The sequence below is a fragment of the Balaenoptera acutorostrata genome, chromosome 2 (assembly GCF_949987535.1).
Source record: "Balaenoptera acutorostrata chromosome 2, mBalAcu1.1, whole genome shotgun sequence".
Taxonomy (NCBI): domain Eukaryota; kingdom Metazoa; phylum Chordata; class Mammalia; order Artiodactyla; family Balaenopteridae; genus Balaenoptera; species Balaenoptera acutorostrata.
In genome coordinates, this window is record NC_080065.1 from 63,364,061 (window position 1) to 63,385,842 (window position 21,782).

General features: G+C 43.0%; 1 protein-coding gene across 1 annotated transcript in view; it reads left to right on the forward strand.

Moving 5' to 3' along the window:
• The window catches only part of SV2C (synaptic vesicle glycoprotein 2C), a 243,105-nt gene that overhangs the window by 133,370 nt on the left and 87,953 nt on the right, over window positions 1–21,782 (forward strand). The window contains exon 4 of the mRNA XM_007175894.2: window positions 8,899–9,050. Within this exon, the coding sequence (XP_007175956.1) occupies window positions 8,899–9,050 (152 nt within the window). The remainder of the gene's footprint in view (window positions 1–8,898; window positions 9,051–21,782) is intronic.

Below are 21,782 nucleotides of genomic sequence, written 5' to 3' on the forward strand. Positions count from 1 at the left end.
TTTTCCTGCCGGGGACAGCGGTGTTTTGTGGGAACGAGGAGTAGGGCATCACCAATTATTTATCTGTCTCTAACTTTCCTAAGTGAATCTCACACCAGGGAACAGACATTTCCCTCTCCTCTTTTGTTACAGAAAATTAGAAAGATGGGAAATGGAGTTGACACCATTGATTCATTTTCATTTGCCCAGAATTAAATTATTTGCTTCCAGTCACTGTTAATTACGGGAATGATAATGCGTCAGATGCCAGGCAATGTCAGAGTTAGGAGCGGCTCACTGAAGGCCTGGCACTGCTAAGCATAAAGGTCAGGAGAAAAATACACCAGCAACAGAAATTGAAATGAAATGTCAGTGTCTGTGTATGGTAGGAGAATGAACAGTCATTTCTCCCTCTGCAAGTGGAGCCTCGTAAATGCATAGTTCGTAGCTGCTTGCAATATCCATCCATGAACCAATATCCATCCATTATTATAAAATTATAATAACCAGAATACCTTGGCTTTGTAGAGATGATCACCACTAACTGGAATTCTTCAAAGTGTTTTATATGTAGAAGCTCATTTATTTCCACAACATTTTTTTAATAATTAAGTATGCAAAAATATGCTCCCTGTTTAAAATTAGAATGACTTTCACATGTTCAGTAAACCCCCAGGTCTTCTGAGTTTCAGTCTAATTCTAAACTATAAGGTTTTACTTCCTCATCGTATGGGGAAAATGCAGACCCATTTAAAAATTTTCAACTTTTAAAATGTGTTTTATCAAACACCTGTATAGTACTTGCCCTATGAGATGCTGTGTTACACACTTTGTAAATACTGACTCATTTAAACCTCATGGTGACCCTATGAGGAAGATACTATTTATTCCATCCATTTTATAGATGAGGAGGTTGAAGCACAGAGAGGTTAAGTAAGTGTCCAAGGTCACACAGTAAGTGGTATAGTCATATCATACCCAGGCAGTCTAGCTCCACGCTCTTAACCACCAGGCTGTGCTGTCTCAGATTCAATGAGAAATGACTGTGGTTTCCTAACACACAATGTCTGATACTTGATAGGCACTAAATAAACATTTTGAGCAGATCAGTTCAAGAAGGTTTCTGACCCAAAGAATCAGAATGGAAAGACCTTTTTCAATATGGAAGATGAGGCAACAAACTAAATTATCTTTAGGGGGCTTCCCTGGTGGCGCAGTGGTTGAGAGTCTGCCTGCCAATGCAGGGGACACGGGTTCGGGCCCTGGTCTGGGAGGATCCCACATGCCACGGAGCGGCTGGGCCCGTGAGCCACAATTACTGAGCCTGCGCGTCTGGAGCCTGTGCTCCGCAACAGGAGAGGCCGCGATGGTGAGAGGCCCGCGCACCGCGATGAGGAGTGGTCCCCACTTGCCGCAACTAGAGAAAGCCCTCGCACAGAAACGAAGACCCAACACAGCCATAAATAAATAAATAAATAAATAAATAAAAGAACGTGAATTTCTTTTAAAAAAAAAATTATCTTTAATCCAAAAATAATCGCAAACCCAAATTGTAAACAGTGGGTCACAGTAGGCCTGTGTTGTCCAACAGGCCATACGTAGCCACCGAGCACTTGAAATGTGACCAAATTTAGATGTGCTGTAAGTACAAAATACATAGCACTGGATTTCAAAGACTCAATACGTACAAAAGAATGAACTGGGAGATTGGGATTGACGTATATACACTATTGATACTATGTATAAAATAGATAACTAATGAGAACCTACTGTGTAGCACAGGGAACTCTACTCAATGCTCTGTGGTGACCTAAACGGGAAGGAAGTCCAAAACAGAGGGGATATATGTATATGTATGGCTGATTCACTTTGCTGTACAGTAGAAACTAACACAATATTGTAAAGCAACTATACTCCAATAAAAATTTTTTTTAAAAATACATAATGTAAAATATCTCAATAATTTTTATATTGATTACATGTTAAAATGATAATAGTTGGATACATTGGGTTAAATGAATATATATTAAAAGTAACTATACCTGAATTTTTGCTTTAATTTCTTTTCTAGAAAATTAAAAATATTATGTGCCTCACATGGTATTTCTGTTGAAAAGCACTGTCTTGGGCAATGCCTTTTACGAGAATTTCCAACAATGGTTGACCTTTTGGACACACTTTATTTCCCATTATACCCTTTGGCAAAAGAACTGTTGATTCCAAGAGAGAAAGAAGTAACAGAGGAAAAGATCTCCCAGACTCATAATTTATAATTGTGAAAAATTAGCCTCATGCACTTTTTAGAATTGACTCTGTGAGCTCCTTGAGGGTGGGAATGTGTGTTCTTCATGCCTATACCTCCAGCAACAGGTGATGTGCTTGGCCCAGAATTTGGCTGGATGAGGGGCTGCAAAGGGGGATGATGGATGGATGGGTAAATGGCAGGTGGGTGGGAGGGTGAGAGGAGGAATGAATGACTAGATATATACCACAAGTGGCTGGAAAAGTCTGCCTGTTTTTTGACATCATTTCTCACAGATCATTAAAATGATTATCACCATCTTTATTCATGACACCATTTAGGTGCTATGGGAATGCATGCTTCCAGCTGTCTCAGTAGGGAGGTTAATGTTTTTTTCAAGACAGCATTAGGAGCCTGATCTCTGAATACACCTTCTCTCCCAGTGGCACCTGGTCTGTTGCTGTGGATATGCAGACCTGTATACGTTTGGGAAGCTTAGGGCACCACCCTGATTGCAGACAAGGGTTAGGGGAGATGAAGTTATGTTTTTTTTAGAAACACAACTTTTACATGTTTACATCTCAATATTCTTAAAATAGTCAGGTTTAAACTGTGGCTTTGGAGATGGGAGGACTAAAGCTACCCTAACCACCCATCCTTTATGACTGGGCATAGGGGATTCCCTTCCTTATTTGATGATTGGTTCCATTACCAGGAAATGTTCTTCTCCTGTTTCTATCTTCTTTTTTTTTTGTGGCTGTGTTGGGTCTTCGTCACTGCTTGCGGTCTTTCTCTAGTTGTGGCGAGCAGGGGCTACTCTTCGTTGCGGTGCACGGGCTTCTCATTGCGGTGGCTTCTCCTTGTTGCGGAGCTCAGGCCGTAGAACGCGCGGGCTTCAGTAGTTGTGGCTCACGGGCTCTAGAGCGCAGGCTCAGTAGTTGTGGCACACGGGCTTAGTTGCTCCGCAGCATGTGGGATCTTCCCTGGCCAGGGATCGAACCCGTGCCCCCTGCATCGGCAGGTGGATTTTTAACCAGTGCGCCACCAGGGAAGTCCCTCCTGCTTCTATCTTGATTACTCATAATAAACATATGCCTTCTTATCAATACAGCAGTCTCATTTTGTGTGCTGACCCAGCCCATTCAGAGGTGTTAGATCTGTGTTCTTTCATCTAAGCCTCTGTACAACCTCCTCTGTGATAGTCTATTTACTTCCATGAAAAGGAAGTCACTGAAAAGTTCATCTTTGAGGCTGTTTTTACTTCTGGGTCCAATTGAAAACATAATGGGGACTTCCCTGGTGGTCCAGTGGTTAAGCCTCTGCGCTTCCACTGCAGGGGGCACGGGTTTGATCCCTGGTCGCAGATCTAAGATCCTGCATGCTGCACGGCGCAGCCAAAAAAAAGAAAAAAAGAAAATATAATGAATTGGTTCTGAATTGCTGTCCAACTTGCCTGGCAGTTCAGTGTCTTCCTTCCTTTTTTGTTGATTCTGAGTAAGGATTAAAAGGATATTTTTCATGCGACTTATTGTGATTCCCGGCATAGACTACACCATTCACTAGTCTTTTTATAAACCAGTAATACTTATCGTAATAAAGCCACCAGAGTCAGCTCTTATTATCTGTATGGAACACATGACTTTACAATGGTTATTCAACTTCCTCCTTAATTATGTTCTCATATAATACCCCATTTCCCAGTGGAAGGGGAAGACTGAGGTACAAGACTGGTTGACAGTCCCATGGTGAAATAAGTTAGAATGAAATTACTCTTCGTTACATGCTCAGCTGAAGAATTAAAGCAGAACAGAATTACTCGGTAGAATTCCTCCTCAGGACAAGAAGTCATCATTCTATCATTTCTCCCCTGAATGTCATATTTCGAGCCATTTTAAGTACAATTAGCCTTTTTGTCTACAACCTCCTTCTTGCACTGCAGAAACCTAACCCCCTCCCCCTCTTCGCCTCAATAACCAGCATACATCAGTATCACAAGGTACAGGGACAAACTTAATCCACCCCTGAGCTGTCATCGGGGCTGGAGTGACGCCAGGTGTGGCTGTGAAATTTGCAGGCCTAGGACAGTCAGGCTTCCCAGTTTTTCAAGGAGGTTTGTGGAGACAGTAATGCTTGGCCTTCTCCTTCATCCTGCTATGCTAAACCCATTCAACTTAAGTGTCTCATGTTCCCAACAGAGGAGAAATTTTGTCTGTAAAGCTGATACACCCTTTGCCGTATACAGTATCTCATTTGTGAATTTGTCTTAAATTATTGAGGAAAATAAGTATGTTTCATGATATTTACTTGATGCCTACTATGGAGTATTGCAGACCTTTTGAGGGATGTATTGTGTGTTCCTGCACATGCATGCACACACATGCAGTGGGGTGAGGGTGTGGTCCCAGTTTATTCTAGTGATGTGTTCTAATACAGATTTTTTACTTTCTTTATATTTCTATAATTAAAGTTGTAAAAACCTAAAATTAATAGCACTTAGGGAATAACTCCAGCTCAAATTCCAAATATCAACATTCTGTTTCATTCGTGTCAATTCAATTATTTTGAATCTGACTAATCTTCCACCTATAACAGAGTGTGCATTTCAATTATTATTCCCTTTTTGCCTCCTATTACCATGGATAATTAAGATTTGACCCTTTATGACAGCTAATAAAATAGACTTAATATCCAATTGTGAGAAAAATTCTTTATAAACCACCCGGATCTGATTGCTTCATTTATGTAAATATTCCATCAGAAATGAACTTGAGAAAACTTCAACAGCAGCTAACTGATCAGTATATAAGGAACAACAAAAAAGCTCTCCATGTTGACTGAATTTAGACATGTGTTACCCATCAAGCAATGTAAAAGATAACTATTTTATGCCTTATATTCTGGCTTTTTAATATAAAATATCATATTTTTCCATATTAAATCCCCATTGCAAGCATTTCTCAGCCTCAGCACTATTAATATCTGGGGCTGGATAATTCTTTGTTGTGAGGGACTGCCTTGTATACTGTAGGATCTTTAGCAGCATGCGTGGCCTCTACCCACTATATGCCAGTGGCAACTTCTGAGTTGTAACAACTAAAAATATCTCCAGACACTGTCAAATGTCTGCTAGGAGAGGGGAGCAAAATCAGCCCTATTTAACAACCAGTGATATGTGGGAATTTGAAAACTGCCATTTTAATATTTTTATCTCTTCAAGTATTCTCAGAAATTGTATCTTAGTACAATAAAACAAATAAGGAAATGTAATAGCCCCTCACACAAAATATTGAGGTAGAGTAGTAGAGGGAAACTTTGATTATATAAGATTTGGTGGTGAAGGGTGGCAACTAAGACATAGAGTAATTCAAGAACTCTTTGGGGGCTCTGCTGCTATCAGAACTAACATTCCAGCACCCCCAACTTCTCAGGTCATATTGGCCCAGGACATAAGATGTATGTTTCCACACACTGGAGATGTTTAGGTCGTCAGAGCAGATTACGTCTCCCCTACATCACCGGAGAGTCTTTGGGAAATTCAGTTCTTCTGAGTAAGCACTTAGTGCATGCTCAGTGGGCCAGATAAGGGATTCAAAGATGAACACGATATAGTCCTCAACTTCTGAGACCCTCCCGTCTAGTGTAAACAACGTGTAAGCACTCTGATGGGGTATGAAATGCTAGTAATAGTTAATAATACAGCATGCTGTAATGTTTTTTCTCTGCTTGAAGGATGTCACAGTAAGATGAGGAGTAATGTTTTCCCCAAAATAGATGATCAGCCCACAGTGAGAAATGTGAATGCTTGGATTGTTTTTTAGGTCCCTGAGTCTGAAGGACCTTGCAAGGGATTTAAGCACACTCCCTCCCTCGTTCTTCAGACTCATTTAGCCCTTGATTTTAGAGTTCCTTGTGGTCTGCTTTAAAGACATTGAGACATCCATGCAAAAAAATCCAAAAAACAAAACAAACAAAAAAGACCTTAAAAAAGAGGCATTGAATCAAAACCAGCAGGATTGTTTAAAAGCCCTAAAGTTGGCGTTCTTTTATGCAACAGTGATTTGTTTAAAACTAACAGGCAAGTCTCCCACTTGCCTTTTTAGCCGCCCTGGTGTACATTCATCTTGGTTCAGAGCGGCCTGGCATATCCTGACACACAATTGTGCCTTTATGAAGTGTAAGTTATAGCTCTTACATACAGAATGTCCAGAATCCTGATGAAACATTAATTAGGATGTGAAAAATCAGTAAACAGTGGGACTCTTTCTATGCACTGAGAAGTGAAGGCACAGATTAGGAACCTGGGACTTTATGATGCACAGAAACAGATTTTTCACATCAAATGACAAAAGGAGTAGCATTAAATGATTTATGACACATTTTATTTCCCATTAAAATTGTGTGCTCTGATGGAACCATTTCATATCTGTTCAAATCTTCGTTGAATTTTTAAATTCAGCTAGCTGTCCGAGCATGGTGTGAGGTCCTCAAGAAGCCAGGCAGAGAACTGTGTGAGTCTATGTGGTGTGGTTTATAGCCAGCTGTGACTGTTCATCACAGCATCTGCTTCTTGTTTGGGGGTCTGGTTGATGGACCTGGTCCTGGCTGGCTACCCCTGGTGTGATGGCGCTAAGTTGCCATGGGCTGCATCTGAAGTCATGCGGAGTCATACAGGGATTTTAGGTAGAACTGTCACATTCATAGCCCAGAGGAACAGATACAGATGCTTTAAGGTAATGATTTTTAAACTCTCTGAGGAGTTCCCTGGTGGCGCAGTGGTTAAGAATCCACCTGCCAATGCAGGGGACACGGTTTCAATCCCTGGTCCAGGAAGATCCCACATGCTGCGGAGCAAATAAGCCCATGCGCCACAACTACTGAGCCTGTGCTCTAGAGCCCGCGAGCCACAACTACTGAGCCTGAGCGCCACATCTGCTGAAGCCAGCATGCCTAGAGCCCGTGCTCCACAACAAGAGAAGCCACCGCAATGAGAAGCCTGCTCACTGCAACGAAGAGTAGACCCCGCTCGGCGCAACCAGAGAAAGCCCGCGCGCAGCAACAAAGACTCAATGCCACCAAAAATAAATAAATAAATTTATTTTAAAAAATAAAAAACTGCTTTATTTAGAAAAATATAAACTCTTTGAACAGCAGCTCTCACTAAGAAACACATTGTGACTCATTATACATTTATATATATAAGTATATATAGTTATATATTAAATATATATGTATACTCATATACATATACAAATATACATTATATGCTATAAATATATTAAGGACACAAAATTTCATGAAATGATGCTTATCCTTATTACTTGAGTGTCACTCAAATATTTCATCTCTATTTCAATTTTTAAAATGCTGTTTACATTTACTAAATTAATTCTGTAGCCTACAGATTGAAAAACACTGTTCTAGGTGGTCTGCCCATATCCAGCAGTAGATAACTACCACATTACTATAAGCAGGGGCAGACTTCTGAAATGATGCCATACTTTGACCTACTAGTTTATGCAGAGTGACATTATGAACCCTGCAGTTCATTTGGTACATCTAGTTTGCTGCAGAGATGGCCTTTCTCTTAATCACATTTGCTAAGGTCACTGCCAGTACTTCTTTATCATATCAAAGGCTCTAAGGAAATCAGTTATTGCTAAATGAATAAATACATGAGTTACACCTTGACATCAAATTTACATGAAATGTCAATAGTTTTCCTTACAGAATTCTGAACATAAAGGAATCAATACATATTTTAAAAACTGTATCACTAGATGTTGTCTTTACAACTTGCTTATATTGTTGCACATTTTATAAAAAGTTTAAGAATTCACATATTGTTTGGAATGATAGTAATTTTTTCCCATACTACCTTACTTTCTTAGGCAATAGCTCTTAAAATTTGGGGGTTAAGGTCAGTTTGAAATTCTGATGAGATCTATGTGGCCCATCTCCCCAGAATGGACAAAACTGTTATTCCATAGACCCTCATTTGAGAACCCTTAACCTGGATAGAGGTCACTGTTTATATCCTCTATCCAGAGATCAGTCAGCATCTCTTATAATCACCCGGACTGGAAGGAAGCATTGTACTATTGGTATCTAAACCAGGAGCTCGTACTCGTTCAGCAGTATCTGCTGGATTGGGACCAGAGCCAGTCTAGGAAGCAACCCTGTTGGTCCTGTGTTTGCCGACACGTCAGCCAGATTGGGCTCCAGTACCAATGCTGTGGGGTAGTAAGTATAGGTTGCAGACAGCCCTCTCGAGGTGTTTGAAGCTCTTTCCAAAGTCTCCAGGTAATGGACAGGACATAACCATAGTATCTCTTTTTCTAATGTGTTAAGTAAAATATTCCCTAGATTATACCAGATATTGTGGGCTTTTTTTTTTGATAAATATCATGTAGAACGTTCAACAAGCAACAGAAAGTCCATGGAGAACTTAAGCTAAGTTCTGTAGAGCGCAGGAATGGGACACCACTGCCACCTTTTGGTAACATAGCTTAATTGCAGGTTCACGATTAAAGTTACTAAATGATAGAAAATATACCTTCCTTGATATGCTGGGATAGAGAGGGAGCATGTGTTGTTAGAGCTTGCTTTGGCTGTGCCCTTTGTACTTCACATTGGCTCTACAGGCCCTGATTTCACATATCCTCTGTACCTCTTGGCAGAATTGGAGGAGCCATTCCCACCGTGTTCTCCTACTTTGCTGAAGTGCTGGCCCGAGAGAAGCGGGGTGAGCATCTGAGCTGGCTGTGCATGTTCTGGATGATCGGCGGCATCTACGCCTCTGCCATGGCCTGGGCCATCATCCCACACTACGGTAAGAGGCTGGCCTTGCACCAGCCGGGCAGTCGTCTTGTTTTATTTCAGCTTCCATTCCCATCCCTTTCCTCTCTCGTAAATGCTGATATGAGAACAAGACTGTCATCATCATCTTTCTCCCTCTTGTAATGTCTAGGATTCTCACCCCCCTTATAGAGATCTGTGTAAGGTAAGACTGTGCCAGTGATCATTTAGGAATACTTTTTCATTTTGCTATTTTTTTTTAAATTATTTATTTATTTATTTATGGCTGTGTTGGGTCTTCGTTTCTGTGCGAGGGCTTTCTCTAGTTGCGGCGAGTGGGGGCCACTCTTCATCGCGGTGCGCGGGCCTCTCACTATCGCGGCCTCTGTTGTTGTGGAGCACAGGTTCCAGACGCGCAGGCTCAGTAGTTGTGGCTCACGGGCCCAGTTGCTCCGTGGCATGCGGGATCCTCCCAGACCAGGGCTCGAACCCGTGTCCCCTGCACTGGCAGGCAGATTCTCAACCACTGCGCCACCAGGGAAGCCCCATTTTGCTATTTTTAATGCCACTGCTTTCAGTTGTTTCCTTTGTGCTATCAACTCTGAGGTCCCCACGTAAGTGGAGGTGAAAGGATGCATAGATCATAATCAGCATATAAGGCAACATGACTTACAATTGTTCTGGGGACTGTCATGCACAGGAGGCACCCACAAGTGCCTTTATTCGTCTCCTCTGGGCTTGGTCCAAGGCTCAGCCCATGTCAGCCTCACCTCTTCTGGCAGCTCAGAACTGGGATGGGAGCAGGAAGAATCCCATCTTGTCAAGGACCATCAATTTGCAGAACTTAAGAGGTGACTCTACCACCCTTGTTCCACAGGTCCCCTCCTCAGTTTCTCCTAAGCACTTAACCGTTCCTGCCACCTCAGAATACTTGAAGGTTTCATGTTTCTGAGCAGTACTTGCCCTCTCAGAAGGCACAAGCTCCCAGTTTCTTCACCCACAAACAATGAAGTACTGGGAGAGGTTAACGGAATCTAGGAATTGAATTCAATATGTAAGGAAAGGGGAGGGGACGTGTTCTGGTTATATCTGTGTGTGTATGAGTGTGTGTATGTGTATGAAAACAGGCTGAAGTTGGCAAACTATGAGTACTATGTATGTTAAAACCACTATGACTTCAAAAACTCATTCTTTGTTCTATCTAAAATCTAATCAATCTAAAAAATTAGATTTCAAAAATTCACTCCTTGCTTATTTTCTGTTTTTCTGCTTTTTTTTTTCTTTTTTTTTTCCTTTTTAAGAACAGAGCAGCTTTTCATTATAAAACATAGTTCTGTTAGGGAAAAACCTTAAGTGAATTTAACTCATTGCTAAAATCAAAGACAAGACAGACTTTAGTGTTCAGATGCATTGTGATTTGTTTTTCAGACTGAGCTGTAAAATTCATGTTGTCACACTCTTTCTTTTAATAAGCCTAAAAAGTTATATGCAAACCAAAATTGTATTTAACAACAATAAAAAAAATACACAAGACATAAGAAATTGGTTATGGGGCCTGAAGAGATCTTTTCTTTGCCAAACATTTGAGTGTGATGGGTTTCTCATTTTTAGACTCTTTGGTCACTTCTGGGCCAGAGATGCCCTCATATAGGCAGTTACCCATATCCACCGTGAGGCTTGTCCTCTGCCACCATCTGAGGAATTAAAGGAGATTCTCCTCCTTCATCTGGGACCTGAGGACCTCAGCCACCCTAAGAACCTTCCCCTGTATGGCAGTGTCGAACGCCCGCCCCACTCAGCTCGCTGTTCCAAATGCAAGAGTCACTTAGCTACCATGTAAGGAATTGCTCCTTAGGAACTATGTATCAGGAGACAAAAGGGAGATGCAGGGCCTGGGCAGAGTCCAGCTGTACCCAGCATTGCCCCCAGAGCCACCGCTAGTCCATACGCAGCCTTTGTGTAAATGGAAATAAGGTGCCAGGTGCAGATGGTCACAATTACAGCCCCACTGGCCATCTCTGCCAGGTACTTGCACAGAGAACAGCCTGGCAGCTGGATTCCTTCTGAGGCCAGAATGTTCTGTGTCTCAGCCTCTGGTGACAGCACAGCTTCTTGGCTCCTGGCTTTATTGCTGCCCCCTTCCTGGTCCTCCCTTCCCATCACATCTCAGAATTTCTCCTGCTGGCCTCCCTAAACTCATAACTCAGGTTGGCCTTTGCAGTCTGCCTGTTTCCACCAGGCCTGGACATGATTGCTTTTGTTTTTGATTTTGTTTCCTCAGTCAGTATTCAGCTCCCCGGACTCCTGCCTTTCACACATCCCTGCCCTTGAACTGTGAGGAGCCTCGTGGAGGGCTCCAGGTTTGTCTCTGGCCTTGCCAACTGTCAGTGGCCGACCCACAAAAGATTAGCATGATCCCCACCTTTATTTTTCCCAAGCACACATAAGGTATTCTTATTTGAGCAAAAAGGGCCACCTAAACCATATATAGCCAGAAAGAGGGAGGTTGTGAATCATAAACAATGCTTGAAAAGTTACAAAGACAGTCACAATACAACAAAATTAAATGTATCTGAGGCTGACATTAATTTCTATATTGAAGGAACCAATAATGACCTGGTTAAGAAATCAGTAACAGAAAATTAAAACCGTATGCCCATGCTTTACTGAAGGCTTTCCATGGCCAGAAATGTGGCAAAAAAACACAAAAAAACAAAAACAAAAACAGCAAATTACTGCTGTCAATCCTGTCTGTGTATTAGAATCAACAGGGGAGATTTTTAAAATACCCTTGCTGAGTTCATTTTATACTCTTGCAACTTGAAGAGTTTTAATTTTTTCAAAATAAAAGAGTTTAATTGTAAAAGTCCTGTGCTGAGGCTTCTGGGGGATGGTGCTCTGTATCTGGATGGGGATGGGGTGGGTGTCAAGAGTATTTATTCGTAAAAATTCATTAAGCTGGATGCTCAAGATTTGTGCATGTCACTATATGGAGGTTACACTTTTTCATAAGCACTTTTTAACAGAAGTTTACCACTTCCCACACCCCCCTGAACATACCCATGCTTGGGTCCTACCGCAGATCAAATGAGTCAGATTCTCTGGGCTGGGGACTCAGCATCTATCCTTTGAAAGCCCCCAGGTGATTCTCACGTGCAGCCCAGATTGAGATTCGTCAGCTCTGTACCTCTCCCAGTGGGTATGCCCGAAGCCCCTGGGACTTCGTCATGTACATACAGGGCAGCTCTGAATGGGAGCAAAGAGCAAGCCTGACCTGCGTGGTTGACTTATTCAGTTGGTGTTTGAGTTTTAATACTGTTGGTTTCATCCAGGCTAAAGGGCTTTTCCATTCATCCAGGTCAGAATCACACTTTAAAAGTAACTGTTAACATCTAGATATCTCTTCTTTCCAATGACACATCTTTTTACTCTACTTAAAAAAGACAAAGGGTTAAAAGTCCATGCACCTTCCCTATTACCTCTGAAAAAATAAGAAGCTTTCTGTTTTCCCTCTGAAATCCTGCAGGGTATAAATGATGCCGCAGCCCACAGAAATAACCAGAGAGCATGCAGGTCCTTGCCTGTCTATCTTTCATTCAGGAGACTTCTGAGCACCACCGCTGTACAGTGTATTGAATTTTCACCCAGGAGGGAAGGAATTCAGGCCACAGTAAAGCAACTCAGAGTCAGGTACTGGCCCCTCTCACACTGGTAATAACATTTGCCCTGGAGGGAAGGAATCAGTAATTGGCATCCACATGGCAAGGATGTCAAGGGATAGATGATGCATACAGTCATGGGGAAAGCAGGTGCTCTTGTGTTTCTGGGCGTCACCTTTCCGCATCTGTGGCTGAGCAGTCAGTGCGTAAGGCCTGAGCATGTGCCGTGAGGCCAGAATTCTGGCTCCAGACAAGCTTCTGATGCAAACCAGACCTTGCGCTGGTCACTAAGGGTGTTGAAAGGAAACCTGGAGGGATTCTTAGGAAGTTAGACACAACTTTCAGAAAGGGTGTTCGGACCCTTTCTGCAGGGGCTGGCTAGTTAAGACTTGGGCTGTGCCAGAAGTTCCTGATGGACCTCGGGTTCACCTGGCCTGCAGCCAACCAAGTTTCTGTACAGGCGTCAGATGACGATGCGCTTTACCTTCCCATCACTGCTCTTGGGGCTGCAAACTTCCCTGGAGTCAGATGGACGCCAGCACCTGAGGGTCCGCGCTCTGACAGGGCGTTAGGGGGCAGAATACGGATGCCATCCCACCAGGCACCTTTCCCGTCCACCACCTCCCTGTGGCCAGCTCCTTCCAGCCAGCAGCCTCTGGACCCTTTCTCCCGCTGTGGCAAAGAACAGTCCCCATAAACTAAGGGAGGGGGAGAGAAGAACCCACCCAGAAGTCAACACCTTGGCCTCACAGCTCAGGGGCCTGTAGCAGCTGAGAGCAGGTGTTAGAAAGTGTGGTTCCTCTTGACCCACACCCATTCTCAAGCCAACGACTTCTGACCCACAGACCGGCTTCTGGTTCGCAAAAGAACAAGCATTGTGTCAGGGAACAGATGGCACAGGTGCCAAGGTTGCCCTGCAGCCTTTCTCCCCTCCCCCACGTCCCCTATGAATCAGGACACCTCAGCATTGAATGGAAGCCCCAGTGCCTTAAGGGGAAAGTGGGACAGGGAGCTGAATCCCAGGCCCTTTCCCTCCTTGGCTGAGAGCTTTCATTGAGTCCCAGGCTTTGGAGTTGCTGCCAGGTTCCTGTGCTGTCTGCTCCATTAAACCCTCTGTCGTCATTTTCTTTCTTTCTTTTTTTTTTTTTTAACATCTTTATTGAGTATAATTGCTTTACAGTGGTCTGTTAGTTTCTGCTTACATTCACTTGCACGTCAGATGAGGTACTGTCCCCTGCCGAGGTGGTGACCGTGCACAGCAAGGACATTCAGTTAGCTAAGTGGGAAGGCTCTCAGCACGAAATGCCTCAGCTCTTAAAGCCTACAGCACCCGGGCTAGAGCAGCCCCACCGCCTCCGTCGCCTACCCCTTGCTGCAGACCTCCAGGGCCAACTGGGGACGCCCATAGAGCCTGAGCCCAGCCCAGCCCTCCCCCTCCAGCTATGTGATGTCTGGGCTTAAAAACACACAGAGTCCCAAGGTTGTCTGAATTATCAAGATGTCTTCTACTTCCTTTAGTTACAAGAGGTGTGAAGCTAATACATGTCTTCTCCCTAATGGTGAAACTGGAATGAAGGGAGGAGGGGATGGTCGAGTAGCTGTCTGGTTGAGGAAGGAAACGGGGAAGGCTGTGTACATTTTGTTCACAAGAAGGAAAGCACTGTGGCCAGGGGCAAGAGGCAACAGTGATAGCTGATTTTGAGTCTCAGCCCTGCTGCTTCTGGGCGTGTGAGCTTTGTCAAGCTTTTCAGTAGCCCCAGCCCTGTTCCCGAAGTCAGCATTTTGCGATTGAGTGTAATGATCATGTTAGAGCACCTAGTTCATAACTCATGTTCAAAAATGGTAGCTGTTATTGCTAACAGGTTCATATCCTACACGGGATACCCAGACTCTGTCAGCACAGCCCAGTGTGAGCTCAGAGCTACGGGGAAAGAGGGAGAATGAGCTAAAATGCGGAAAATGTGTAAAGTTTACCTAGAGGGTGAGAAGATCAGAGGAAGCAGACAGAAGAAAAAATAAGAAAAAATGTGAGATAATGAGAGAGAATCAAGGAAAAAACAATACTGGAACATCTTGACTACCTGCAACCCAATGGATCAGCATCTTCCATTCACTTACTTGTTGGATGAATTAATACTCAAGAGGGTACATCCTACATGAAGACTCATTTTAAAGGCCTTGGTGCCACTCCCTGGGTGAAAAGAACAAGAGCCTGATGGCCCCCACCTGCTGGCATACATGACCAGCTGACCTGTGGGTTATTGCATGGACATCCCCAGAGCCAAGCTCTGTCTCAGCTGCAGGGTGTCCTACACTCTGGACACAGGTAGTCCACATGGGTTTAGATATGACAGGCCCTGGTTCCAAGCCATCTCTGCCATTCTCTAGCTTTGTCACCTTTAGGGCAATTACTTAGGCTCTCTGACTTTCAGTTTCCTCATCTACAAAATGGGTATAATACCCATTACAGGGTTGCTGTACTACAGGACTATATACAAAAAAAGTGGTTACTTAGCACAGTGCCAGACAGAAGTAGTTCGTTAAGTGTAGTTTTTTCTTTCCACACATGGGGCTGAAGTTGAGGTGGGGGAGGAAGAAAGAACTGGAATATTAAAAAGATTTTACTCCCCTTTTCCTAACTATGTTTTCTTAACTGTTCACTTATCATTTGAAGGTTGTGGAGATGGATAAAAAGGGGAAAGGCACAGGAACGGAACTTGTAAGGCATGCCACAGTATTCTGCGCCCACCCCAGGATGGCAGGGGAGGGATAAAATGAGAGCTGGGATCCCACGCACCAGCCCAGCCAGGACAGGCAGGCAGCAGGTGACCCCAAGCCCTGCTGCCCAGCTTTGCCATACTTCACTGAATGTCACAGCCCTGAAGATTTTATGCTCACGTGTCTGAGTAAGACACTGAAAAGGGTATCAATTCGGTACATCAACATACACCAATATGATTTCTTAATTTGTCCATTTTAGGATCAATCCAATCTTTCGTTTTAACAAAATGACCCTTGGACTCAGATTTCCTCCAATCTATGACTGCCATGCAGTCATAAGATACATCAGCACCCCACCCCCCAAAAAATAAACCCCAATAATGATAGTCTTTAAGGGCTTAAGAAATGAATGTGAGATCAAAAAGGCATTATCACAGTTTAAGTGTATGGCCATTTCTTCTGTGAGTATGTTTCCTTGTTCATAGTACCCAGAACAGAAGCAAGTATTTCAGAAGTCTCGCATTCTTAAACATAGCCATGGGCCAGCTCTCCCACCCCCAGCCCTCCTGTATCTCTCCTCACCCTAGGTACATCACCTGGGGAAAACATGTTTATCAGCTAGGGTGCAAATAGCCCCTCTACCCACAACAAAACCATCCACTGCTACAGACCCAAAAGATGTGTCTACCTCCTTGAGGGATGGAGAGTTCTGCACAGTTTGGGGAAGTGCTTTTCAACTCTCACTCTGACCTTTGAGGTTTGTATAGTGAACTTAGAGGAGCTGCCTCTTCTGCTGTGCATCAATCCAATCACCATGGAGCTCAGGTCATAACTCTTCCATTCAAGCTCCCCAGAAAGGGAGGGGATGTCAGTCATTTGTTGAGACCCTTCTATGTCCCAGGCAGTGTACCAGGCGCATTATTTTTTTTCAACTTTAATAATAAAATAGCCCGTTATCTTACCAGCAAAATTCAGTTATAGCCAGAGGAATTGCAATTTGGGAAACACACGCTATGGCAGACCATAGGCAAATCCAGAGATCAAAGGAGGGGAGCTTGCTTTTATAGAGAAAAGAGGGGAGTTGGGAGGGGCTGTTCCAAAGGAAAGTTCATTGGAAGAAAGCAAGAGTTCAGGGTGGTGACCGCTTCCCATTGGCTGGGCTGTGGTGTTTCTCATTGGCTGAGCTGTTGCTGGGCGAGGAAAATCTTCCTTCTGGGTAGTAAAGTAGACTTCTTCCTGTTTGGGGGTACAAGGTACTCTTCTTTGTGCGGGGCATGCAAATAGATTTGAAGACATGCATATGGTGGGGAGTGATGATGGGTGAGAGCTCCCTCTACTGGCCTTCCTGACTCTTAATTTTAGTTGAGGTTTTTCTTACTGATTTTCACATCTTATACACATGATCTTAAAATGGAGAAATGGGCTTTAAAAATATGGCAGTTTTCTTGCTTGTGTATTCATGTTAAGAGCTAGACTCCTATGCTGCTAAGACTGCTAGGTGACACTGCAGAGCTGAGATCTATAATCCGTCCCTCAGGTAGTCAGGTGGAGCCTACAGACTTCCTTTCAGAATAATGTTTTTAAATGCAGAAAATGAAATAAATAGGATTATAAATGAAACCAGTTGTTTCAAAATACAGTTATCAAAATGTATTAGCATATTAAGTAACAATACCTATTGACAGGTCTAATAGCTACCATAATTTTGAAGTAGATAGGAGCATAGAAGCTAAAAATCAACAAATGCTTTCTTCTGAATCCTAGGGAGTCACTGGACTCTAGGTTCTTCCCAGAATCCCACCTTGCATTTCTTCACCATCTGTATGAGTTAAGATTAGGATTGACTAGATATAAAAGAAAAAAAATTAACAGGCATAAATAAGTTAGAAACTTGTTTTATATCACATAGAAGAAGCCTGGGTGGAGGCAGTCCAGGGCTGGGATGGTAGCTCCATGGTCATCATCAAAGGTCCCAATTCCTTTTATCTCAGAGTTCCACCATTCTTAGCACATTCCAACCAGGAGGTCCACATCTTAGGCAGCACAGAGCAGGAAGGACATATAAGGGTATGTCTGTGCTCCCATGAAGAATCTTCCTGGAAGTCCCACACAGATCCACTTAAATCTCATTGGCCAGAACTCCAGCACATGACCATAGCTAGCTGCAAGGGCATCTTGGAAATGTATAGCCGACTCCTATTCTAAGGAGTAAGGAGAAGACAAATCAGGATAAAGTGGATACTGGGGGACAACTGGCCATCTCTTGTAGGAAAATCTTGTAGGACTGTTCATGTATTGCATAATCAGAAGTTTAAGTATGGTCTTTTTATATTAGTTTTTGTATGGATGTAATGGAAAGCAACTCCAGCTAACTCAACCAGAAAGGAATTTATTGGAAAGCCACTGAATAGCTCACAGAATGGTCAGGAAGGCTGGAGAACCAAGCTTGGAAAAAACATCAGGAACTGAGGGAGTCCTTCCTTTGGTGACTGGAAGGGTTGTCAGCAAACTCAAAATTTCAGCACCTGGACCCAAAGAAAACACTTACTGTGTAAGAAAAATTAGCTCAAAGTATTCAGCTTCAGTTTCTAGTGTAGAAAGCTTCCAAAGAGCTTTGATATTGGTTTGATTGCTCTTCAAAAGTCATGGGGGAGAGTTTTCTTTGCAAGATGCAGTCCTTAATAAATCATAATTACTAACACATGACATTAGAGACAAGCTATCCCAGGCCCTCACTCAGATGAGGTGCTTAGCATACACTAATGTGTGTCAGGAGGAGAACCTGGGCCCATATGAAGGTCGGTATGGTTCGGGCTAGTATGGCCTTTACAAGTTGGTTTCGGAAAATGTAGGTACAAGACTCTAGAAAGCCCCAGACAAGTGAATCCTCCGAAGCATTTCAGTGAGCCAGACTTTCCCGGTCCTCAGATCACAGTTGACTACTAGATCCCTGAGACTTCCCCAAAGCAAATGTGAATCCCAGCCTGAGAGCAGACTGTGTCTTCCACGAATCCTGGAGAACTTGAGCTCCAGTAGAGACAGTGGAACCTACAATAAATAAAAACAGAAAAGTTGGTTTCATTTACTATAGATAGAAGTGCCTCCTCCAAAAGCTGTTGACATTAGGGTTTGTCTTGAAAACAAACAGTGAATACACTTTAGAGTATAAAAATTAGTTTAAAAATTAATGGCAATACCAAATGCCAGTGAGGATGCAGAAAATGCATGTCTCATGCATTGCTGGTGGAAACTCAAAATAGTGCCACCACTCTGGAAAATAATTTGGGGGTTTCTTTAAAAAAACTAGACACACCTAACATACAACCCACAATTGCACTCCTGAGCATTTATCCCAGAGAAATGAAAATGTATGTCCTCACAAACACTTGTACATGGTTATTCAGAACACTTTTATTTGTAATAGCCCGAAAGTGGAAACAACCAAAACGTTTACAATACCATAGAATTCCACTCAGCAATAAAAGGAGATGAACAATTGATACAACAGCTTGTAGAGACCTCAAGGGCATTTTGTGAGTGAAAAAGCCAATCTCAAAAGATATAAAACATTCTGGAAATGACAAAGATGGAGAACAGATTAATGGTTGGCAGGGGGTAGGGGTGGTGAGGAGAAAGGAAGCAGGTGTGACTACAGTGGAGCAGCCCCCAGAGATCTTTGTGTTGATGGAATCGTGTCTTGATTGCAGGTGGTTACATAAATCCACACATGTTATAAAATGACGAAGAACACATTATACCACGGTCAGTTTCCTACCTTTGGTATTGTACTACAGTTATGTAAAATCTAATCATTTCCAAGCACTGAGAGAAATTAAGTGAAGGGTACATGGGATCTCTGTGTACTATCTTTCCACCTTTCTGTGGCTGTATTTCAAAATAAAAAGTAGAAAACAAAATTAGTACTACTCTTTGAAGGGCATTTTCACATATATCATCTTATTTATTCTAATAATCTTGGGAACAAAAGCAACAGTAAGTGTCATTCCCATTTTTGGAATGGAGAGCCTGCTGCATAGAAAGTCTGTCATTTCCCAAAGTGACACAGAAAATGGAAGATAAGCAATTAGAACCAGTCTTCTGATTCTCATTTCTTCAAAATGTTCTCCAGACATGCCAAAGCTAAGAAACGTCCTCAAAGAACAATATATAGAGGGTTATTTGGAATCATTTTTAAGGTCTCTACAGTGTGTGTATATGACCCATATGGCAAACATCCATCCCCTCATCTATCCGGGTGATGCTGTCACAGCCCCTTGCCAAGCATTCTAAGCACTAAGCCTCCATCATTTGCCATAAGAAAAACCAGTCACACCCAGAATTCTGTTATTTTTAAAACTATCCTACTGAAAATGTTATGAGACAGAAGAGGTTTTTACATCACGCACCTTTTATCCCACAACTTCATAAATTCTCACTTGACATTTGTGTTTCCTACAAAGGCTATATTGCGTCTTCTCTCTCCCTCTCCCCCCACAGCGCGTAATTTCACTGGCTTCTGTCTCCTTCCTCTAGAAATCTAACTGCATTGCCCACCCCACTCTCCTTTCTTATGCACAGAAATTCAGCTCTGCCCAGCTTCTAGCTCCAAACTTAGATACTCCACCTGTATTACTCTGCTTGGGCTGCCATAACAAAATACCGTAGATTGGGTGGCTTAAACTAGAGAAATGTATTTTCTCACAGTTCTGAAAGCTGGGAAGTCCAAGATCAAGGTGCCGGGCAGTAGTTTCTGGTTGAGGGATCTCTTCCTGGTTGTCTTCTTTCTGTGTCCACATATGGAAGAGAGAGAGCTCTCTGTCTTCCTCTCCTTGTATCCAATTAGGGCCCTACACTTATAACCTCATTTAACCTTAATTACTTCCTAAAGAAATTATCCCATCTCCAGATACAGTCACATTGTGGGGTGGGGTTTTAACATACGAATTTTGTGGAGACACAGGTCGGTCCATAGCAGCACCTGCTGAAAGGGCCTTCCAGCAAAGAAGGGGCCTTCCAGCCACCAAAAGCACCCCCCTGCTTTAAAGGCATTAGGGATTATTCATTTTTTTCTAAGGATTTTCTTGTTAGATACCTACTATCAAACCTAACTCTGAAACACTTATCTTTTTTCTCTCTAAAACAAGGTCTTAAAGATAGCCTTATGGTTCCATAAGAGCTCCCCAACTCATCTCTCTGCACATCTCTATATTCTGAACTAGACAAAGTGTGTGTGTGTGTGTGTGTGTGTGTGTGTGTGTGTGTGTGTGTGTGTGTGTGTGTGTGTCTTTGAAAAGAGCTGTCCAAAATACCCCTGCTGGGCTGAATTCGTCGTTAACCTAATTAGGTCTCTTATCCAAGGCTTACAGTTAGCACCATTACCAAGTCTTGGTAACTAACTGCTGTGCTTCTAAATTATCTGTCACCTGGGGGGGACATAAAAATTGTCATCATCTTCTAAAATGTTCCGTGTTTGAGCATATGATCATTCCCCGCATTTCCATCAATAATATTGAACTGCCTTAGAGGGCAAAAGATATTTACAGTTTTATGGAAAGGTAGAGAAGGCTTCCGTGATATCTTAGGGTACCAGCTACAGAATCTGGACTTCATTTTTCTGCCATATGCATATCAGGGTCCCCAGAAGGAATACTCCATTCACTTGCCCAGATTGTTAAGGTGAAAGGACGTAGAGCTGCCATCTGTTTTCTTTTTTTTTTTTTTAATAAATTTATTTATTTATTTTTTGGCTGTGTTGGGTCTTTGTTGCTGCACACAGGCTTTCTCTAGTTGCAGCGAGCCGAGGCTACTCTTCATTGTGGTGCACGGGCTTCTCAATGCGATGGCTTCTCTTGTTGAGGAGCACGGGCTCTAGGCACACAGGCTTCAGTAGTTGTGGCATGCAGGCTCAGCAGTTGTGGCTCACGGGCTCTAGAGTGCAGGCTCAGTAGTTGTGGCGCACGGGCTTAGTTGCTCCTCGGCATGTGGGATCTTCCCGGACCGGGGCTCAAACCCTTGTCCTCTGCATTGGCAGGCGGATTCTTAACCACTGCACCACCAGGGAAGCCCTGACCATTTGTTTTCTACAAGCACAGTGTTCTGTCATTTGTAAGGAGTAAGCCAAACTTTGATTTTTACATAACCTACCAGCAGAGACATTGGTGCTGAATGACCTGGAAGTTTCTATTCTCTTAGGGGCTGATTTAGCATTTATATTTTACGCAGCTGTCTCTCTGTCAAAATCGAGCTTAGATTTGCTCTGAATTGCTTTTAGAAGGTCTCAAGGCAAGCCCAGTTAAAGATGCAGGTGTGGTATCTTAGAAAATATCGCCATTCAGCACAACTGGACCCCACTGTGAGCGTACCTATGTAACTAATTCCTGAAGATA